At 34.5% G+C, this 22,065-nt stretch overlaps 3 protein-coding genes across 3 annotated transcripts; 2 read left to right on the top strand and 1 right to left on the bottom strand.

Annotated features, from left to right (window-relative positions):
- Positions 1-2,777: 2,777 nt before the first annotated feature.
- Positions 2,778-8,303, top strand: LOC111373669 (phytochrome-associated serine/threonine-protein phosphatase 3-like). Its single transcript, XM_022996254.1, has 10 exons — positions 2,778-3,024; positions 3,886-4,032; positions 4,138-4,205; positions 5,443-5,500; positions 6,181-6,291; positions 6,541-6,591; positions 7,105-7,248; positions 7,547-7,642; positions 7,738-7,809; positions 8,055-8,303. The coding sequence occupies exons 1-10, from the start codon at positions 2,944-2,946 to the stop codon at positions 8,136-8,138; spliced, it is 912 nt and encodes a 303-aa protein (XP_022852022.1). The 5' UTR covers positions 2,778-2,943; the 3' UTR covers positions 8,139-8,303.
- A 1,784-nt stretch (positions 8,304-10,087) lies between these two features.
- On the top strand, positions 10,088-13,078 carry LOC111373593 (alcohol dehydrogenase-like 6). The gene is made up of 9 exons (XM_022996171.1): positions 10,088-10,454; positions 10,699-10,739; positions 11,174-11,496; positions 11,874-11,956; positions 12,075-12,150; positions 12,321-12,382; positions 12,467-12,562; positions 12,663-12,824; positions 12,947-13,078. The coding sequence occupies exons 1-9, from the start codon at positions 10,257-10,259 to the stop codon at positions 13,055-13,057; spliced, it is 1,152 nt and encodes a 383-aa protein (XP_022851939.1). The 5' UTR covers positions 10,088-10,256; the 3' UTR covers positions 13,058-13,078.
- A 1,566-nt stretch (positions 13,079-14,644) lies between these two features.
- LOC111373512 lies at positions 14,645-21,832 on the bottom strand. Its single transcript, XM_022996081.1, has 11 exons — positions 21,707-21,832; positions 20,778-20,830; positions 20,223-20,494; positions 20,075-20,149; positions 19,936-19,994; positions 19,708-19,843; positions 18,406-18,502; positions 18,254-18,320; positions 17,371-17,469; positions 15,346-15,435; positions 14,645-14,803 (listed from the first exon to the last, which is right to left on the bottom strand). Exons 3-11 carry the CDS (start codon positions 20,473-20,475, stop codon positions 14,645-14,647), a joined length of 1,035 nt encoding a protein of 344 aa, XP_022851849.1. The 5' UTR covers positions 20,476-20,494; positions 20,778-20,830; positions 21,707-21,832.
- Between the last annotated feature and the right edge of the window lie 233 nt (positions 21,833-22,065).

The raw sequence follows: 22,065 nt of genomic DNA, 5'->3' as shown, positions 1-22,065 counted from the left end.
TTAGGAAATTGTCTCTTACATTTAGATTACCCCCAAGTCAGATGTACCATTACAATTATTCTAATTTGGCGTTACACCATCCCTTGGTTTGAAGTAGACGGACCAAAAGGTGGTTCTATCCCTTGATTTGGACTTAGGACTGGGGAATTATGTCCTACAATTGTCCTAACTTGAAAGTGACTTGCAATAGGCACAACTGGCTGACAAATTTGGCCTACTAACTTATTCATTATTTCATTTAATGTATTAAGTTGTTTGGCCATGTTGTCATAATGTGCATTCTCATTCTGGGTAAATCATTCCATATTATGAACATTTTGTAGATTTACCTGTTTAACGACATCCTGTGTGAGTTCTCCAAGCAATGCATGCATGGTTCGAGGACTTAACTCTGTCATTGGTTCGTAACGATTGTGACTGCTCTGACTCCACCCCTCTGTTCGTGGAGAGCTTTGCTGCTCCTCATATCGCTCTAACTTGCTACTTCCTTATCAGATTTGTGAGGCATATTGTTTCATTTTGTATCATCAACACCAAACACCAATTTTCCCACTGGGCGTGCCAAATTCTTTCGCGCAGGTAGTCGCTAACAATTAAAAAAGAGATCAGACGATTGTTTAAGGAACAGACCTCTTGAGACAAAGTCTTAAAAAATGGTGTTTTATTGGCAATGATTTACAATTGAAAATAAACATAATGTCTTCAAGGGGCGCAAGCACACGATTACTAAAAGAAATGTTTAAATTTAAGCTAAGAAATTGAAATTACATATTCTCTGTTTGAGAGTTTTTGATTCTGGTCCTTTTCTCTATGTATTCTCTTCCTTTTTATACTCCCTCGATGATTTCCTCGTGACAAACCGCTTGAAAACTGCTTGATCGTTTTATAACTACCCACTTTCTTTATGGTGGCTAATTTGTCGTGGAACTGCCATCTCTAACTGCTGCCATTACTCTTTGTCGTTCAAACGCCTTCATCTGGGCTCCTTGAATCGTGGAATGTGATAGGATTACTTAATAACTGCTATTCTAGATAATCACGATATTTTATGTTTGTTAAGATTCTGGGCGATTCGAAGGTTTAGGCGAGAATAGGGTCATCGCTCTGGGCGACGGTAAAGCACTCCATTCGCCCAAATTTTGGGCGTTTTGGAAACTTGGGCGATGATGTTACTGTATTCGTGGGCTTCCACTACATTCATCTATAATCCTGTTTGGACCTTTATCTTGAACTCCCCAATTGAGCTTCACTCTTTGAATTATTTGATTTGAGTTGCACTTTTAATGTGTCAACACATGTATTTGTTCAGGCAAATATATGAATCTCTTGCTCTACTATAAAGAGAAATGGTTAAAATTTAATTTGTCTACTTTCATCACATCTAGAACTAGAATATGGTTTGCTTTTCACTTTGCTTTTCCCTTGCATATAAAATGGCCAAAATAGGTGCCGTAGTGGCTCAAACGAAAATTGTTATCGAGTGTAGTGGAATCACTTGTGAAAGGAGAAATTTCATTTTTCGTTTTTTCTTTCTTTTATTCTTTTTATTTAATTATTTATTTGTTGTTTATAAATTAAAAATACGAGCATAAGCATCGTTTTAATAACATTTTAGCTTGTTATTTAAAGATAAAGAGTGTGTGCAAATGCTCAATTTTGAATCGCTGAAGATTAAAGTGCAATGTCTATCAAAGATTGGGATCTTTGGTGCTATTTTCTAGGATTGGACAAAATTTTCAAACCGAGTTGGATTGAACTGGACCCGACTCGAACTGAATCGAATTGAACGATTTTTCTTAAATTAAATATATGAACGGGTATCTGAATCTATAATCGATGGATTTTGTTCGATTTTAGATTATTGATCAAGAACCAAATAAGAACTGAATCTTTTTAAATTTTTAAATTTATTTATCTCAAGTAACCAAATTATTTTATTTTTTAAAAAATAAATTTGTTAACTAATTAATTTAATCCAAACCCAAAAATATGATTTTCCTATTTTTAATTTTCAGTTAAAGGCCCACTTAATTAAATTGATCTAAGTTTTACCCAAATCTATTATTCTACCATATTACTATTTTCTAATTTCTACTGTTATGGAGGAATCGAATTAAAGTTCGACGGCTATTCTATACATTATTGTAAGCTTTCTATATTTCAATTCTTGTGATTTAAACAATCAAATCTTTGAATTCAACAATAGGAGATACATAAGATTAGATTACGTTATTGTATAAGAAGCAATATTTGAACATGTAATTAATTGAATTAATGTAACTTCGTAAATATTAAAAAATTAATTTTAATACAAAATTTGGAAAATTAATAAAATTGAACCGAACCAAAATCGAATGGAACCAAACCCGAATTGTTTCATAATTAAATTTGGATCCGACGGTTCTGCTTACTAAAAATAAAATTTTTTGAGTTAGATTCAATTCTCTTTAAAAATTTGGCCCCTGTTGAAACTCATTAATTTAATTTAAAATTTTCTCTCTCTCATTTTTCAATCGCACAATTTTCAATAAAATAATATTTTACACAAATCGAAAACTTCTCATTCTTGAACAACCATCCTTTAAAAAAAAAAAAAAAATTATTCCCACGATATAAATCCAAATAATAGAGCCAAACAGGAAGTAGAACTGAATCGAATCAAATCCAGCTGTACTATTTCCCCCTATAATGAGGCAACTGAAAAGGGTAGTTCTGAAATTTAAGATATCCGAAGAAGCAAAATAAAGCAAATATAAAAGTTGAAAAAAAAAAAAAAAAAAAAAAACTAAAATAAAGAGTGGAAGAGGGTTTGAAAATTCTGTAGAACTCTATTCAGATACAATCCCCAAATCCACTCCCTCTCGATTTTTCAAAATTGATGTATACGGACAAGACATAGATATATATACTTATACTGACGCTGTTAATTGAGTAGTAGAAAAAATGGATTTGGACCAGTGGATATCTAAGGTGAAAGAGGGTCAACACTTATCCGAAGACGAGCTTCAGCTCCTCTGCGAATGCGTAAGTCTACGTTCCTCCTCTTTATTTTTATTTTTTATTTTTATAAGGTAAACGATGAGTTAACTTGATGCATGATTGATTTCCAGTGCCATTTGCCGATCAATGTCGATTTTGGTTTAGGTCTAGAATTTTCCGCTATGCGTTTGATTGTGTAGTTATGGCTTTTTGAGGTTCTGTCTTCGATGGAACTTTTGGCTCCTTGTCCCGTTTCTATTAAAATAGGTTCATTTTCTTATGTTAATTTACCAATCTAGTTTTGCACAAATGTGTAAAACACATTCTTTAATCTTTTGGTTATGATTAAGGCTAAGAATTAAAGAATATTTTTGGCAATAGGGGTCACCCTAGAATACCTAGATTTTAAAATCAAAACCAAAGCTTCTATGTATAAAAATTTTCTCTTTGCACTTAGCCTCTGCAAGGCCTCGTCAGCTTGGTGCACTTTGTGCTTGAAACATCAATAATTATAGTAATAGCCTGCCAATTGTATATATCTTTGATGTTGATGCTATTTTGATCCATGACGTGGCAATAGTGGCAAGATTCTGGCTTGTTGTTAGTTTGGTATTAAGTTTAGTTCCACCAGATATTTCAAATTTAACATACAATTTCATCCATGGACCTTTTTTGAGTTGCACAGTCTGTGAGGAATTTCTTCTTTTCGTTCGCGTACATTTCACGAGCTAATGATATTGTGTGTAGTTGTAGTTGTGTTATTATGCAGTCTCGTAAAGTATTGCACAGTACTTAATCATTACAACTATATTAACTGCTCCTGTTTCAGCAGCATATCTTTTGTTTTCTTGGGAGCACCATGTTGTCCACATATTTACAAGTTCAATTTCCCCTGTTTTTATCCAGGTAAAAGATATCTTGATTGAGGAGTCAAATGTGCAGCCTGTGAATAGTCCAGTTACAGTTTGTGGGGACATCCATGGACAGTTTCATGATTTGATGAAACTTTTTCAGACCGGAGGTCATGTACCAGAGACAAATTATATATTTATGGTAAATATTGTATTGTATGTTCCGATATGCTTATTTTGTAAATTTTTTCTAAATATGGTTTTGGTGTCCTATAGTTTCATCCTGAAACTTCAAGATTCTTTGCAGGGAGATTTTGTTGATCGTGGTTATAACAGTCTAGAAGTTTTCACAACCCTTTTACTTCTCAAAGCAAGGTGGGTGATTCATTTCTTGGGTGCTTCTTTCCATATGTTTTCTGTGCATGCAAATCAGTTGACCAATTTGTTTAAGCTCCCGTTTGATTCTCATTCTTTGACCACAAAAATGAAAAATATGACTGTCATCTATCACATCAAGTCACTATATTTGATTTTCTATCTTTTATGTGGGTCCCGTAATAGCTATATTTTTTATTCTCATTCTAACAAAAATGGGTACCAAACGGGGCTTAAGTTAGATTTTTTTCCCCAGTGGGTCTCGGCGTCTCTGTATCAAATTACATTAGCCATTAGGTTAATGCAAGTTGTACAATGAAAATCATTTTACTTCTATCTTGTTGCTATTGTTACAAAGAGCCGGGACAAAAACATTTCAGTGCTATTGCTGCACACAGATGAAATAGTGTTGATGGAGATCATAACAAGAATAAAGATAGAGATATATTTTATTTAAGATTTGATAATAAGAGTTTGATTCCAAATATATTTAGTCTGATTAAATTAGATTATTTTTTATAATTTGAGATAACTATAGTTTATTAGAAGTTTGTTTCGTTTTTAACTTCTTTTTAGCTCTATAAATAGAGGGACTTATTCATTGTAATTCACAACTGGTTTATATGAATAAAGATTTCTCAATTCTTCTCTTCTTTACACCCTTTTCTCTTTTGGGTTCCTAAATGTTTTTAACTAATTATACACTCCTGCGTCAAGTGTTATAGAATATAATTCTTGTTGCAGATTAGGAGCTTCTGTCAACTTATATATATATATTGAATATTAAATTGTCGAAGGAGGCTACATGACTGTTAACAGCTAATAAAATAAGTAAATCACACTTAAATTTATTAAGAAACTTGAACTTACGTGACTGCTCATTTTGCTTATCAGTAAAAGTATAATATTCACCATTGATGTTATAGTTACTGGTGTGGAAATTCCAGTCAACTTTTAAGAATTATTGTCACACGAACAACCTAATATTTTATCTATAACCAAACCTCAAGTACCGGTTTCCATTTCCAGTTCATTACTATTCTAAAACATCTGAAGATATCTAGGTGTTTTAGGTTGAACAAGTTTTCTTCTGTAATGTGCTGACTCGCCATACAAGCTGAAATAATTCTTTTCCCTTGGATGATCTTTGCTTGATTCTATCATTTCAGATTATTTGTACCGGATATTTTCTGTTTTTGGTTTAATAATTTATATTGTATTTGTACTTTGTTACCAGATACCCTGCTAACATTACTCTTCTACGTGGAAATCATGAAAGCAGGCAGCTAACACAGGTAATCACTAAATAACTTCGTGAATTCTGTCTTCATAGCCATGTTGTTATTTGATGTCAGTAGGTAATTTCGTTATGAAACATATTGCATAAATGACCATAAGAATGTTTGACTGGAACCCCAGGGAGAAATTATTGCACAAGCAATAATAAGATCGAGAAGGATTTATTTGTGCTTTTTTTAAAGTTATTATAAGTTTTCTTTGTTGGCATTTGTTATTATGCCCATGTTTGACAACCATTAAAGTAAAGCTCTTTTTTCTTTAACTCATTTTCAACCACTCATTCCCAAAATAAAATATTCTACGCGTAAACTCAATTCTTTTTTCTACTTTTTTTACCACACGTCCTCCAAAAACTCACTATTCCAAAACTCATTTTCCCCAAAAAAAAACTCATTTTAATGGTTGTCATATAGGGGCTATCAAATGGCATACTCGTTGAATCAGTTAGCATCTGGTTGAGGGTTTAGTGGTGGTTGGTGAAGAGTGTCTACTATGTTCTTTTTGTTCTGTCTTGGTTATTAATAGTACGTCTATTTTTGGAGAAAGTTTGGTGGTCATAGTGCGGTTTACCTTTTCCTATTATTAAAAACATGCATGTGATGGATTAGAAGGGAATTTTCGACCATTGCTTACTATTATCTTCTGATGAACTTTTACTTGTCCTATTATCTTGTAGGTCTATGGATTCTATGATGAATGCCAAAGGAAGTATGGAAATGCTAATGCTTGGCGGTATTGCACAGATGTTTTTGACTATCTAACTCTGTCAGCAATCATAGATGGAACTGTATATCCTCTTTTTCCCTCTCCAATCGTATACAATAGAGTATTCTCAACCTATTAGTGATTTAATGCTCTTTGTTTGAATATCTGTGACATTGTAACCCAAGTCTCTATATTCTTTCATTTCAAAGGAGGGATAGGGAAAGAATTACGGCTTTAATGAAAAGACCCACTCTAGTAGTTTTACTGATTTTTACTGATTGCTTGTTCGTATTACAACCAATATTAATATATTGCCTCTGCTTGACTCCAGGTGCTTTGTGTCCATGGTGGCCTATCACCAGATGTTAGAACTATTGACCAGGTTTGATCTTTATCATTTCATAAGATGTTTATCTTACATCTTCAACACGAGAAGTCTTGAAGTTGATAAGAAGATTGTGTTTATGCTTGGTTGGATGAGTGTTCCTTTACGCATTTATGTTCAATTGTAACACGTTTTTTTTCTAAAAGAACGTGGGGCTAAGCCTGTTGCATTATTGCATTATTTGGTGATTTGTTCCTTTGATTACCATTAAAGGAATGGTCTCTGTATGTGAACTAGACACATTTAAGTATATGCTTTGCTTCATGAGTATGATAGTCTGTAAGCTTTGTTGGTTAATGTGATTTTTTCTATTTGTACACCGGTGTATAGACCCCCTCACAAGAGGGGGGCCCACGATGGTGTCAACCCCGGTGTACAAGTAGACAAACCCTAATGTGATAGACTTCTCCGTATCTGGATGTGCATGCCAATCTAGTAAGCTTGATGCGGTCCACTTTTGTGGCTTAGCAAGTAAGTTATATGTGCTTCTTCTTATTGCTTTCTTGGCAGATTCGGATCATCGAACGAAATAGTGAAATTCCCCATGAAGGGCCCTTCTGCGACCTAATGTGGAGTGACCCTGAAGATATTGAAACATGGGCTGTTAGCCCTCGAGGAGCAGGCTGGCTTTTTGGATCCAGGGTTACTTCTGAGGTAAGTCAATGTGATACCTGGGTGGAAAGCTTGGTGGCCAATCATGCCTTGTCCACTTGTCTCTGGTTTTGCTTCCCACTCTGTCCAAAAGAAAGTTCTTTATACAAAAGCATGTTTGGGAAGTGTTTATAAATGGTTTTGTTTGTAGATAGGTAGGTAGTACTTGTGGATCCCACTAAGTGTGTGGATAAAAAGTGGTCTAAATGTTTATAAACATGAGCCAAACATAGGCTAAGCTTCCAGATGTGGAGAGTCCATTCAACATGTCATGCTAACACTAATATTTGGTTTTTTGCAGTTCAACCACATTAACAAACTTGATTTAGTTTGTCGTGCCCACCAACTTGTCCAAGAAGGTCTGAAGTACATGTTTCAGGATAAAGGACTTGTAACTGTGAGTTGCCTCTCGTGCATCAGAGATTACAACATGGTATCTGGTACAATTTTTGGTGTTTGTTCTTAGATTATTTTTGCTTCATGACTGTGCAGGTGTGGTCTGCACCCAATTATTGTTACCGATGTGGAAATGTCGCCTCAATATTAAGCTTCAATGATAATATGGTATTACTGCTCAATTTTATTTTATTTTATTTTTTTGTTGGTCTCTCTCTCTCGATATCTCTTCCGCTTCCTCCCTATTCCCCTTGCATTGTTATAGAGCAATTCCAAAATTCTTAAGATTGCTGTCGTGCTTACCGTATATCATTGAGAAGGTTTCAACACTCGGCTACTTGTTCATCGAATGGAAGCATATTTTTAATCTAACTTGATCATCTTTTATTTTGCCCCTTTTTACATCGCCTTAGGAAAGAGAGGTGAAGTTTTTCACCGAGACCGAGGAAAACAACCAGATGCGCGGACCCAGGACTGGAGTGCCTTATTTTTTATGATTGAATTTTTTTTGGCTTTCACAATGGAGGTATAATTTGTCACTTATGCCACTGTGAGAGACCAAACAAGAAATATTGCTTGGAAAATTATCTGTATCCTAACTTGTCAGGGTTATAAAGAAGTTTTTACGCGGTTCTTGCTGTGTATCGATCATAGCTTCATGATGTTTTGGTAGTTTAAATATCTCTTTATCAACTTGATTCTATTTCAGGGCAATGTATTTGATCATAGCAAAATATAATCCACTTTTGACAATAATGAACAGAGCCCATCTTGAAATATTTTCTTTTAAAAAACATTATAAATTAAGAGTGTGTTTACATGATAGCTATTCATTATTATCAAAGTCGAGGTTAGCATATTTTGTTCGTCTATTAGACGCCAGTGCACAAAGTAACCATATCTGTAAGCAAATTGAAGTTGGGTGAGTTGATTGCATCGAATCAAGATGAGTGGCAAGATCTATAAGGAAATGGTTGGAGATCTGATTTCATCAAATTAAAGTTGAGTGAAATGGATTCCCATTCCCTCAAAGTTAGGGGTGGGCGCGGGTCAGTTTGATTCGATTCTAAAGAGAATCGAACCGAATCAAAATTTTTGGATATTTAGAAAATGGAACCATCGGGTGTAAATATAATTATGGAACCGTTCGGGTTTGGTTCTGTTCGGTTTCGTTCGATTCTGTACTATAATTAATTTTTGTAACATTTATAACAACATTATATAAATACAACTAATGATATATTCAATGGTTTTGAAATGTTAGAGATTAGTAGATAACATTGTTTAAATGATTGTTACGATCAAAATTTCGGTTGGCGGAGGTCACAGCTTCGATCGGAGGTTACAGCGTCGGTTGACAATTGTATAGGTTTTGGAATGTCAGCGAGACTGCGAGAGTCGAGACAACGTTATGCACTTTATTGTTGGTGTTTAGGGTTATTTAGTGGGTTGGATCTTGTTGGGCTAAGAAATGAGACAATAAAATAAGTAATTGGGCCAAAAATTTGGATTTAGAAATTGTTAATTTGTTTAGAAAAAATTAAAATTAAAATAATTTGATTTATTGAATATAAAAAAATTAGAAAGATTCGATTTTTCAGTTCTTGGTCTAGAATCGAAACCGAATCATATCCGTCGGTTTTCAATTTAGATACCCGTTCAGGTATTTAATTTAACAAGAACCGTCGGATTCAATTCGATTCGGAAGATTTGTCCAGTACTACTCAAAGTTGGGTGAAAGATTTTTATTTGACAGTGAAACATATGTTGTTCCAAATTATATTAGTTTTACTAAACGAGGGTATAAATGTCTTTTTAAAGAAAATTTGACTTTTTATGTTGTTGCAAAGTGCAAATTTATAGATTCGAGACTAATGTTATTTATAGCCCATTTGATTTTAGATTTTAATCTAAATTAAAGTCAAATAATCAATATTAATCACATATTTCGTGGATTTTGCAACTTTTCAATCACAAATTTCAAATATTTATATCATAATTTATTAAAAAAATCAAAATTTAGCCCCCCCTTGGTAGAAATGAAAATAGGCGGAATAGTGTTTTTTTTGAAAAATGAGTGGTTGAAAAGAAAGAAAAATTTTCAATTTACGTATAATATTATTTTATGAAAAATTGTATGGTTGAGAATAGAAAAAAAAATGGAATGTAATAGAATGAAAATTAATAGAGGTCAAATGGGGCCTAATCTCTATCAACACATGCACCATTAATATAACAATATTTATTTAAATGACGTTAAATGATAGATACAATCAAATAAATGACATAATTTTACTTTGAATTGAGACTATCGTGTTATGACGCTGATGCTTTAGTATTAATGATGTTAAATAACATTATTCACTGGGATCAGACTGCCAACTAATGGATGTTAGGGACTTAAAAATTCTAGATGTGTAGATAAATTCTATTTAGCTAAGAAATAAGGTGTAAAGAACAAAGAATTTGTCTACCAACCCTTTCATCATCAGCAACCTACTTACCTACCACCACTCAAGAATCCAAATGGGGTTGTTGGGCAAATCCTTTAATTTTCTGCTTTTTCCGACTGATAATTTATTTTTCCACATCCCTGGGAACTTGATTTTCCGGCAATGGCACTTCCAAGTAGTAGTTCAAGTAAACAGGCTGGCGCCGGCGTAATCACCTGTAAAGCTGCGGTAGCATGGGCAGCTGGAGAGGCTCTGGTGATAGAGGAGGTCCAAGTAAATCCACCTCAGCCTATGGAGATCCGCATTAAGGTGGTCTGCACTTCTCTCTGTCGCAGTGATATCACCGCCTGGCTCTCTCAGGTTACATTAATATTTGTTTTCCTTCATATTGTCAGTTCAACTTCCTTAGTAATAATATCTTCTTTTCTTGTATTACTAATTGGCTTGACCTCTCTCTCTCTCTCTCTCTCTCTCTCCCCTTCCTCCTCCTCTGTTTTGTTATTGATGCTTGAGATTCTGCTGCTTTTTTAGATCTGTATTCGTAGGATGGGTCCGTCCAGTATAAATATTTATTGCTTAATAACTCGGGACTTTTTTTTGGCAGGCACCCATGTTTCCTCGAATATTTGGCCATGAAGCATCAGGGTAAATTCTATATTATTTACGATTGTAAAATAAGCTTTTTTCTGGTTTCTTATCATCCTTTAACTGTATCCTATTTTCTGACGGCTATGGATTTAAGAGTAAATTACAGGTTTAGGTTTAGACTGGGGCCTTTTCAGTTGTATACAATGCCCATAATTACTTGTGTACTAATTCTTTTGAACTCTCAGAATCATCCTTTATGTGAAATTTATGTTCGTTTGGTTTATTACTCGGTCCCTTGTGAGAAAGAAATCGAAGAGTAGGAATTGTGTCTAGTTTTGGATTTCCTTTCTCTGGATTATGCCCTTTAGTATGACCAATTTTCAAGGTTGAGTCTTTTTTTTATCTTAATATTTTACTAAAATTTAAAGCATCTGGCTGAAGTGTTTCTCCCCATAGTACTGATCTGAGAAACATTTCCTGGGAATTTGCAGGATAGTTGAGAGCGTTGGCCAAGGAGTTACTGAATTCGAAGAGGGTGACCATGTGCTTACTCTATTTACTGGAGAATGCATGAGATGCAGACATTGTACCTCAGGCAAAAGCAATATTTGCCAAGTGTTAGGGTTGGAACGTCAAGGCCTAATGCACAGTGACCATAAAACACGTTTCTCAATAAAAGGGAAGTCTGTGTATCATTATTGTGCGGTTTCAAGTTTCAGTGAGTACACAGTTGTGCATTCTGGATGTGCTGTCAAGATTAGCTCGAGTGCACCTCTAGAGAAAATATGTCTTCTTAGTTGTGGAGTTGCAGCGGGTATTTTTCTCTTTTATATTAGTTGTGTGTGGTTTGATTCTCCTCGCCCTGAAATTTTGTCATCCAAGCCAATAAATATGTGTGCACTCCATTTGCATGCCTTGTCCTGAATTGTTCAATGTAATAGCAAGAAGAAACCAAGAACAAACTCTGGTTTTAAATTTTTACTCTCATGCTTCGAAGAAATTGGTTTGGAGAAAAGTATGAATCAAATATGCTATTTGGGTATTTACTTATTTTCTATTGTGCATGCCTCAACTGTGACATTACTACTTCCTTCCTTGCTGTTTCAGAATCTACATATAGCTTAATTTACATCTATTCTTTTCAAGTCTTACTGGAAATGTTGTAAAGCGGTGTATGTGCCTCACAATTAGGTCTAGGTGCTGCTTGGAAGGTTGCCAATGTCTCTGAAGGATCCACTGTCGTCATTTTTGGTCTTGGAACTGTGGGCCTTTCTGTGAGTGTGCTGACTTCAATATAATTGTATCTATCAATTACCTTCAACCAGACAAGACTTGCACTTCCCAACTACTGTAATGAAATCTCAAATATCTTGTGACATCTTGTATAAATAGGTTGTACAAGGTGCTAAATTGAGGGGAGCATCTCAAATAATTGGTGTAGACACAAACCCAGAAAAAAATGAAAAAGGTACTGCCTTTGTCCTTTGTCCTATGTTTGGCAAAGTGGCTATTACATTACCGGACAGTAGTACTGTCCAATATAGCGTACGAAACATGCCCTTGATGTTCTCAAAATGCATGTTATCTAATTCCCAAATATATCTTCAATGTTGTTCATGATGTTCCCCTCTGCTACAGCCAAGGCTTTTGGAGTGACATACTTATTGAATCCAAATGACTATAATGAACCAATTGCACAGGTTTATTTTTCGTCTTCACAGATTAAACTTGTGCACATTTGTAACTATATCTTTAATAGTGCATCAATGTCGAATCATCTCCAGGTTATAAAACGCATGACAGATGGTGGTGCCGACTTTGCATTTGAATGTATAGGAGATACAGGAATGATTACTACAGCTTTACAGTCATGTTGCGATGTAATTTTATGATCTCCCTGATTTCATTTCTACACAGTTAAGGTTTTCAGTTTGAATTAGTTGCATATATATATGTATGAAGATTCTCTATGGGTGTTAGGGATGGGGTCTGACTGTTACACTTGGTGTGCCCAAAGTAAAACCAGAAATAACAGCTCACTATGGATTGCTTCTTACTGGAAGAACACTAACTGGATCCCTTTTGGGTGGATGGAAACCAAAATCTGATCTTCCTTCTTTAGTTAATATGTACCTAAATCAGGTAAAGACTACAATCATTCAGTCCCCTTCTAAGTTGTTTTTCTAGATCTCTTTACTTTACAGTTGATAATAACTGTATTGAATATACAGACGAACACTTACCATTCTAATTTCTGTGTACAGGAAATCAAGATCGATGAGTACATCACACACAACATGGCATTTGAAGATATAAACGAGGCATTTGAGCTGATGAGAGAAGGAAAATGTTTGCGCTGTGTCATTCACATGTGAAAGTAGTAACTGTTTGATGTAGGAAAAGTGATTTTTTGAAGAATGCGTAGTAAAAAAGTAAGAAAAAATTACAAGATCACATGCAAGCTTATTTTATTGAGAAAGTGTAAAGTTTTTTTAAAAAAAAAAAAGTTGGAAAGAATAATGAGCCTTAAAGAATATGTTCTAACTGGACACATTTGGAGAATTTTTTTAATATCAGGATATTTCATCCTTAAACTTAGTCCATGTTTAGTACGGATTAAAATTCAGATTTTAATATAAGTCAAAGTTAACAATTAATTTTAATTACATATTTCACGGGTTTTACAATTTTTTAATCACACATTTCATCAACTTTTATCAAAATTTATTAAAAATTTGATTTTAAACTCTACCAAACATGACTTAAATAAATTATATTGAAATTGGATTGCGAAGGGCAAAAGTGTAATGTGGACATGAGCAGATATTCATTGGAAGTAACGTACAACAAAGTGCAACGTGGCTCCAACGCACCAGAAGTTGAATTGGCATCCCAACAATTATTTGGGTTGGCAAAGGCCAAAAGTGTGACGTTGACATGAGCAAATCTCCATTGGAAGTCACGTTTAACAAAGTGAAACGTGGCACCAATCGTACCCATACTATTTTTATACAAATAAAATATTTGAACCAGCCTTCCAATTCTAGCCCAACCACAGAATCACTATCATCCAGTCTTGCCACGCATCAGGTTTCAGAGCCAATGCGAAATCAGGCAATGTTGGTGCTGTCTCCATAATTCTACACCCAAATGTATTAGTTTTAAATTAGATAAGATCCAATCTTGCTTCCACGTGGTTAGGCAAGAATATTTATATAAATTACATAAACGAGAACCCAAATTTTTGCTCAGCTTGTTCACTGTTTTCTGGTGGTTAATGCAAGAGTCGCAGCCCCACCACTGTATTTTTGTACCACGTCTATGTTGATATACATGTGCATGAATGACTCGTGTGTTTTGAGTTTAATACTAAAGAAGACTTACTTTTCAGTAGAATATAAATCCCTATTGATTCGGACCTTGCTCGAAGTGTCCTTGGGAATCTTCTCGAAGAGATACTTCATGGTTCCCCAAAGAGCTGGATTCCTGCGTCAGAAATAGAGATATTTACTGATCTCATAGCCACCTAGATCATGTCATAATCTTTTGGTGCAATCTTTATATACTTACCAATTACTTTAATCTTGAAACATTGTTACATGGCTAAGTAGAAAGGTGTTATTTTCGTCACTTTAACATTTGATGTTGGGAAAAATTGGGAAAACTGGAGAAGATGTCACATGGATATAGGTGTAAAACTCGGCAGGACCAAACACATGCTAAAAGCACGCAAATTACTGGCTGTAATGTTTATAAATAGCTTTTCCCAAAAAATTAAAGAAAGAAAAAAAGGAACATGATCTGTGATTCTGATCTCTTTTGGATCTTCAGTTTCCCGGAATACTCAAATGTTATTTAATGAAGCAGAAGGTAAACATGATTTTTTTAGTAATAAAACAAACAAACAAATTGACGTGATCCCATTTCAACGTGGGAGGAGATGGGAAGTAGATGAACAAGGATTACCTAGAGACAGGAACAGACGCATTAAAAGCTTCACAGGCCTTCTTGCTTTCTTTGAGATACTCGTCTGCTGCTTGCAGAGCAGCTACGGCCATTCCGTGAGACTTTTCTGTGTTTCCCTCATCAAGAATCAGACCGTGATAGTAATATGCTGCAGCCTAAGGAACATGAAATTCTTGCATCAAAATGATAGTGATACTACAGGTCAGATTAAATCATATACATCCCAAATGATCTTATGTTTAAAAGATGCAGTCTAATATGAATATATACTTATCCAAGCCTCAGAAAGTAAAAATTACTGAGAAAATAATAGCAGTCACTCTGCTAGTACTTATCACTTAATTATGGCCAGTTTGATAGAATTTATTTGGGAATAATGAGTTATCGAATAGTATTTTTTGGAGAATGTGTGGTTAACAAGCAAGAAAACTTTAGTGGTTAATATGTAAAATATTTTGTTGTGTAAATGTGTGGTAGAGAATGATCATGTAGCAAACAATTTAAATTTTTAAAGGATGACAAACAGGGGCTTAATTTGGAAGAAAAAGGTACCAAAATTTAGTAATTAGATTAAATTCCTATTGATGATACTTCGATGAGATAGTGTGAATGTGATAGGTCAAGATGCTGGCTTATGATAAAAGAACTGCTGCCTAAAAGTGTTGAATGAAGCGAGAGTAGCACAATCACAAGATACCTTAGCTTCAATATATTTCCACTTCACGAAGAGCCTATGTTTTTCTCCCCAACCATTTGCCAATGGTAGGTTCATGAGGTTATCTTGAGCCTACAAAGTGACAAAAGACAATTTTTCAATTTCAGTTGACTCCAGGGTGACAACACCAGTCTAATATGTGATATTCAACTGATTGAGGTCAGAGTAAATAAAATAATTAAGAATCCCTAAAAGGGAAATCAAACAAAAATATTTGACGACATCCAAAGTACTTAATGATAATGAACTATGTAGGTACAAGCTTTGTTGTGAGACAAAAGTTATCGTACTCTGCATTGGCTATTATTTAAGTGTGTCATTAATACTAGGGGGGCGGATGTGCGGACAGAGTCCTTGTGCACAGAGTGCACAGTTTTCTGGCTCATCTGGCATAACTCCAACAAAGTCTATATCTATGAAAAATATCACTCTCATATAATGAAGAAAATTTTAATTTTTTGACCACATCAGATGACTGGCTATACACATTCAAATCAGCTTATCTTTTTGCTACATACCCAATTGTGTAAAATATAATTTAATATCATATTGGTGGCAACTATAATTGATGATTAGAGAATGTGAAGTAAAATAATTTATTCTGCACTTTCTTCAGTGCTTGAAAAGGAGTAGTGATCATTATATGCTGAATTCTATTAGCGCTTGTGTTACTCTTTTTAGACACTGATAATGTAACAAAATCATACAACAATTTAGTAAATAAATCAATCATAAAAGTGATTGGCATAATTTAGTGAATAAATTAATATACAACCATACTAATACAACACAGTGTATATTTAATTAAATCATTCAATAGTTGTCGCGAAGCTGGAACTAATCATTAAACTTATTCTAATACCGTCCATGTAATTTATAGTCACCATGGATCTAATAATTGCAGTTCAAAATTCAGAAATAAAAGAGATAGGCAAGATCTAGCCCTTGTTTGGCCCCATTTCTATAAAAGTCATTTTCAACTACACATTTCTTGGTATTCACAACTTTTATCAACTTTTTAACCATACATTTTATGGACCCACAACTTTTATCAACATCTACTAAAAAATCTGATTTTTAGCTAAACTAAATAAGAGATTAAATGTCCTGGACTTCCCAATCGTAAAACCAAGTCTCTGATCCAATTAAATGTCATGGCTAAATCCATTGCCACTACTTAACTATAAAATTGTAAGAAAATTGACAGTAATAATAAGATTTTTGTTGAATTAGACCATTTAGATTATCTACAAAAGGCTTTTTAAAAGTCAAATCAACGGTTAAAATTATACTCTAGGAAACTCTTTAAATTAAACTTTTATAATAGAGAGTTGTTTAGGCTCTTCAAATTTGGAGAGTCAAATCCACTCTTTATAATTAAATGCATTCAAAATATTTTAATTTTTAATATTCCATATATTGACCCAATTAAATGGTATATACAGAGAAAATGGAGGAAAATAACATAATAATTTGGAGGGAAGATAATGGAAAAAGGATAGGAAAACAATAAATATATATTGGGAGTATTAAAATTAAGTATTAAAGATAAAGAGGTTGTTTGAGTATTTAAAATTTTTTACTCTATAAATTTATAGATGTTCTCTAAATTACAAAATATGCTCTTTAAAAATTGAGAATCTCTTGAAGATGCTAAGGCTTAGAGCTTACTGAATTATTCTAGCAGAAAAATGATGTCTTAATATAGAGTAAAGACAAATGAATAATCTGTGAATTGGTAACGAGCCACTTCTATAATAAAGAGTGCAGGAGAAAACAAAATTGTTAATTGGCATTGAGCAGCAGATTATAATTAGGAAAACAAGAGCATGCAGGATGAGAAGGTTAAAATGATGAAAGTTTTTGGCATTCTCCATAAGCAGCAGAGGTCGAATAGAAATTGAAAGAATAAAAATAAAATGTATACAAATATGAACCAAACAACTCAAAATAATTTGAACTTGTTTTTGTTTGATCATCAAGCATACAGACAAAGAGAAAAGATACCTGCTGCCAATATTTCACCATCTCACATGCAAGTCTTCGTTTCACAGCTAAAGTGGCCTTTGTACTATCAATTGCTAGTCCAAGCTGAATATCAACACCCTACTCAAGAGAATGGAGAAGATGTCACGTAATATAAAGAAAAGTTGATTCACCTTAAATGAGCATCAAAAGCAATTAAATAATTGTAAAGAAGGTAATTATAAAAAAATATATATATATGTAGTAGAAGTCATCGAGTCAAAAATAAACTAAAAATTAAGACACCAACTCGTGTATTACATTGGAGCTATAGCATTGCAGACACTATCATTCACCTTAAACTAGCATCGTAATAATCATAACACGTGTAATTAACAAAGTCATCAGTCTAACATCGGTATTGTCTAATTCAAAACTAAGACTCCAACTTATGCATTACCACCCAAAGTTTTAAGGCAGCAGTATTGTCTAACATCAGTCTAGCACGAAATTTTATAATAGTGTAATAGTTCACATCTGTCCGATACTGATCGACCAATCTACCGAATATAACAATAACAAACTTGCCAATTACCCTGAGTCGAAAATCATTCCAGGTGATGACCAAATTGGATTTCAAAATCCACATTGTACCACGTAGTTACCCCCACTTCCAATTGATTTGTGCATTGCTACCAACACTGTGATTTTTTCATAGTCTCATTTGCCATTTTCATTTATTGTTAGTGTTCTATTTTATGCATTATCATTAACCCAAAAAGCTAAATCTAGTCCAAGTACCCAAAGTTCGATATAACTGAGGCAGCTCTTTAAGGAAATGCATCAATACAACAGTTGAACAAGATCACTTCCTAAAGCAGTGCCCACTTGTTTGTATAATGAGATAGCTGCCAAAAAAGTGTACCTGGCCTAATGCATGGAGGCAAAGTGCTCGTAGAACACCTTCTGCAAGGTCCACCGGTAGATTTCTCCTAATGCAGATGTATGGTCAAAGGGTGAACCTGCAGTTCGTGGAGATTATTCTAATTGCTAACCAAAAGTCATTCATCAAGATACCTGAATTCTGAAGGAAATTGTGGGAGAACATGACGGACTGAGCAGTCAAGGTAACCAGCTGCCTTAAGGAAAATATCGATAGCAGATCGCCTGCTCTCTGTTGGAAAAGGGACCAATGACAGCAGAAATGAGAAAAAATGTTTGAACCACGACTGGAAACAGACGTGAATTGACTAAAGAAGTTCAGATACTCAACAAGAAAAGTCGAAATTAAGATTATAAATAAATTACCATGTGATGGGGACAAACTCAATTATACTTTCAGATTATAATGAAATTTCGGAAAGGATAAATGGTCGGATTATTGTGTGAAAAAATTTACAATTAAAGGAGGATACAGAGAAGAAAAGATTGAAATGAAGTAGAAGCAAAAGAATAGCAAGCAAAGTAATGACCCGAGGATTCAGGTAACTTCGATGACCATTTTTTAACAAGAAAGGCGATTTAATAATTATAAAAGTGTACCTAAAATTGTTAAGAGGATGAGAAATTTTCTAACACTGATAACCTCTATTACCATTTGGCCACCTGAAATATGCTACACTGACTCCAACCAAGGATTCTCTTTGCTCTTCTTCAATAATGCAATACAATAACCACTATTCTCCTTAATTTTTCATGATTTCACATATTTTCCTTGATATTTAGACTGATAGTCTTCAAATAATGTCGTTCTCATATGGGCACAATATTTGCTTTTATCTTAGTTGTGTCTATTACAGGCTTTTATTTCTAAAGAATAATAGATATTTGTGCAGCACTATGATAAATCATCACTAGGATAAACTATGCGGTAAACAGTAAATCTTTGCTTCCATTTGTAAGAACCCTGGTTTGAATGCAAACACATCCTTGTCACCAATTATTTGCAACAATCCAATTTCCATGACTAGCTAGAATATCATATGAACCATATCAGTGGAACATGTCAATCACATGAGTATTCCTTCTATAAGGTATTTTTGTGAGTTAACGAAATCATTTAGAAGGCTGCATACAGCTTTTAAGTAATCATCAAAATCTGATTTCCGTCAGAGAAGGATCCTGTATGAATGATTCCCAACAAATACTACCGCACTGACTATTAAGCAAGTGCACATGCCACACACTAATCAGCTATGTTTATACGATATGTTCAACTAACAACAGGTTAAAGGAAACAACCTATAATCGAAGGTTGGGCTCAATAAATTTAAAAGCTACAATTCTTCTCAGGATGTTTGAAAACATTAAAAGTGCCTCATTTCCCAGCTGGCAAGCTGAAGTGACAGTCATGTCCACGATTTACCAATAACAACCCACCTTCTGATATCTTTGGCTGACAACCATCAGCAGATGTTCTAGGAAGAAGCAACAGGTTAGCTTGGGATAATGATAGCATTGCCATCAAGTGCAAAACTGATAATACTTCATACCAAGCACTATATACTGCCGTTTCCTGGAAAATTAATAATAACAGCAAGATTAGTAGTGCCCTAAAAGGAAGGGAATTATAAAACAGAAAATTATAGTTGAGAATGCTAGTTTGACCTCTGCTTCGTCCTCCTGATTAAACCAAACAAACTGTACTTTGTGTTGCAATGGGCTCCCTGTACAATGCAAAGAATTACCTCAGGAACAATATCATCCCAGGATATCTGCTAACTAGACTTGTGCCTAACAAGCTTACCATCTTTAACCAAACCCAAAAGTACGGGCAAATAATCTTCAAGAGCCTGAAGAAGATCTCCCAGAGTTGAACCTCCTGCAGGAAAGATCTGGTTAAACTTCAAGAGACATATCAGAGACAACAAAAAATGTCGGGATTCTACAAGAACCATGTTGAGTAGCAGTTCTCCGTCTTGTTCTTGTAATAGTCGGAGCTTCTTGTGCTGCCATAACTACAATTCTGGTTCTAAGAGCGGAAAGGCGTTCCACTAAACTTTTAGACAAGTGATCGCCTAGTGCCTGGGAGAAATCCACCGTTTTAGGAATCCTTAAACCTGGGACAAATACAGAGACCTCCCCGATGTTTGATGGTCTCTTCCTGTTTCCACCTGTGTCCTTCGGCGTAGATACAAAGCATCCCATATCCTTGAATTTCTTTTGCCTGCTAGCCCAAGTAATGAACAATCAAAGATTGGATACATAAGATAGAATACCAGAATAAACCAAATAGAATGGCAAGAGTTCTCTCTATGTACTCATATACACATTCAGATACGATATATTGTACAATAACAATAAGGATGTCTACATGACAGAGGCAACCGTCACATGGAAATTTGAAGAACAAGTAATAGAGTGCAAACTCATTAAATGAAGACAACAACAAAGCAGTTGGCAACTCACGAGGTCAGTGTGTAAAATGATCAATAGATAAATATGTTCACCTGGGTCTTTAATAATCAGAAGATATACAGCTGGTCAAATTCTCTAGTACTTTCTGCATGATAAACAACAAAGAATTGCAAATGTTAGACACAAATGCAATCAGGGTAAGAACATTAAGTGACTAAACAAAAAAGGAAAGGTGGCGTCAATAAGACCAGCATGAAACTGCAGACTCCCCTGCTTACTTCTATATGCAAGTTGTCTTCTTCCATTCCCAATTACCAATAATAACACAGAAACAGAAAAACCAAGCCCTAGCAAAAAACACAGCAATTCACTCTCATTGCGATAGATAGAGAAAACCATTAATTGCTTAAAGTTGTTCAGGTAGAGAACTTCTGCAGCAGCTAAGTAACCAAACTTCTAAAATAAATAAATAAAAGAATGCCGCCCCTTCAATTTTGGCTGGCTGAATCCCTAGTAGCCCATCAATCTTGTGGAATTTGAGCTAATCACGTTAACAGAGTCAAAATTGCAATATCTGGTTTATAAAGAGGGTCCATAAATTCCATCAACAAATAACTAAAAATATTACGGAATCAGAAAGAAACGGATGATGGGTTCTTCTTTCGTGTGGAATTGATTCTATTCTGGATTTGGTAACAAGAGTATCGATGACCAGCAAAATCGAATCGGTTCACACTCAAATTCAACTGAATCCCAAATCTCATTCCCAAGAATTGAACTTGAAATAGTAGAATTCTAATCCTTTAAGACAGAGAAACAAGTAACAAGAGAGAGACTTGAAAGTTTCGACCTTGAATCGTAGAACGTAGAGTGGAATTGTAAATGAGTAGTCGTAGCAGTAAAGAGAGAGGAATCGGGAAAAATAGGCGGAACAAGACGCGCACACTGGGAGAGAGAAGAAAATAGTGTTTTATTGCAACCTTTCACTTGTGCAATAACAATGCATGGCGCCGAATAATACCTTTTATTGGTCATATTCCATCTTTTTCATTGGAAACGCGAGGATTTTCAGATCTGCAAGAATGTCCCTTCACATTTAAGCCTTTCGGTTTCAGGATATATTATACAGCTCGGGAATGAATGAATCCCACTTACCTTGGCATCATATTTTCAATGAAAAATCGAATTAGAATGCCCTTCTCTCACTGTTGCAATAATCTTGTGAAAATGAAATATTAATTGTGTCCACGAATAATTTTCAGTTACTTTGGCAGAATGTTGCTTAATGGATTAATATATTTGTTAATTTGCAGCCTTCTTCTAATTGCCGAATGATGTCTTAATATCGGTATTCTTCTAATGATTCAATCTTTACACAAT

The sequence above is a fragment of the Olea europaea genome, chromosome 1, assembly GCF_002742605.1.
Source record: "Olea europaea var. sylvestris chromosome 1, O_europaea_v1, whole genome shotgun sequence".
Lineage (NCBI taxonomy): Eukaryota > Viridiplantae > Streptophyta > Magnoliopsida > Lamiales > Oleaceae > Olea > Olea europaea.
The sequence above is the reverse complement of the archived record's forward strand: the minus strand, read 5'-3'. Positions and strand labels throughout refer to the sequence as shown.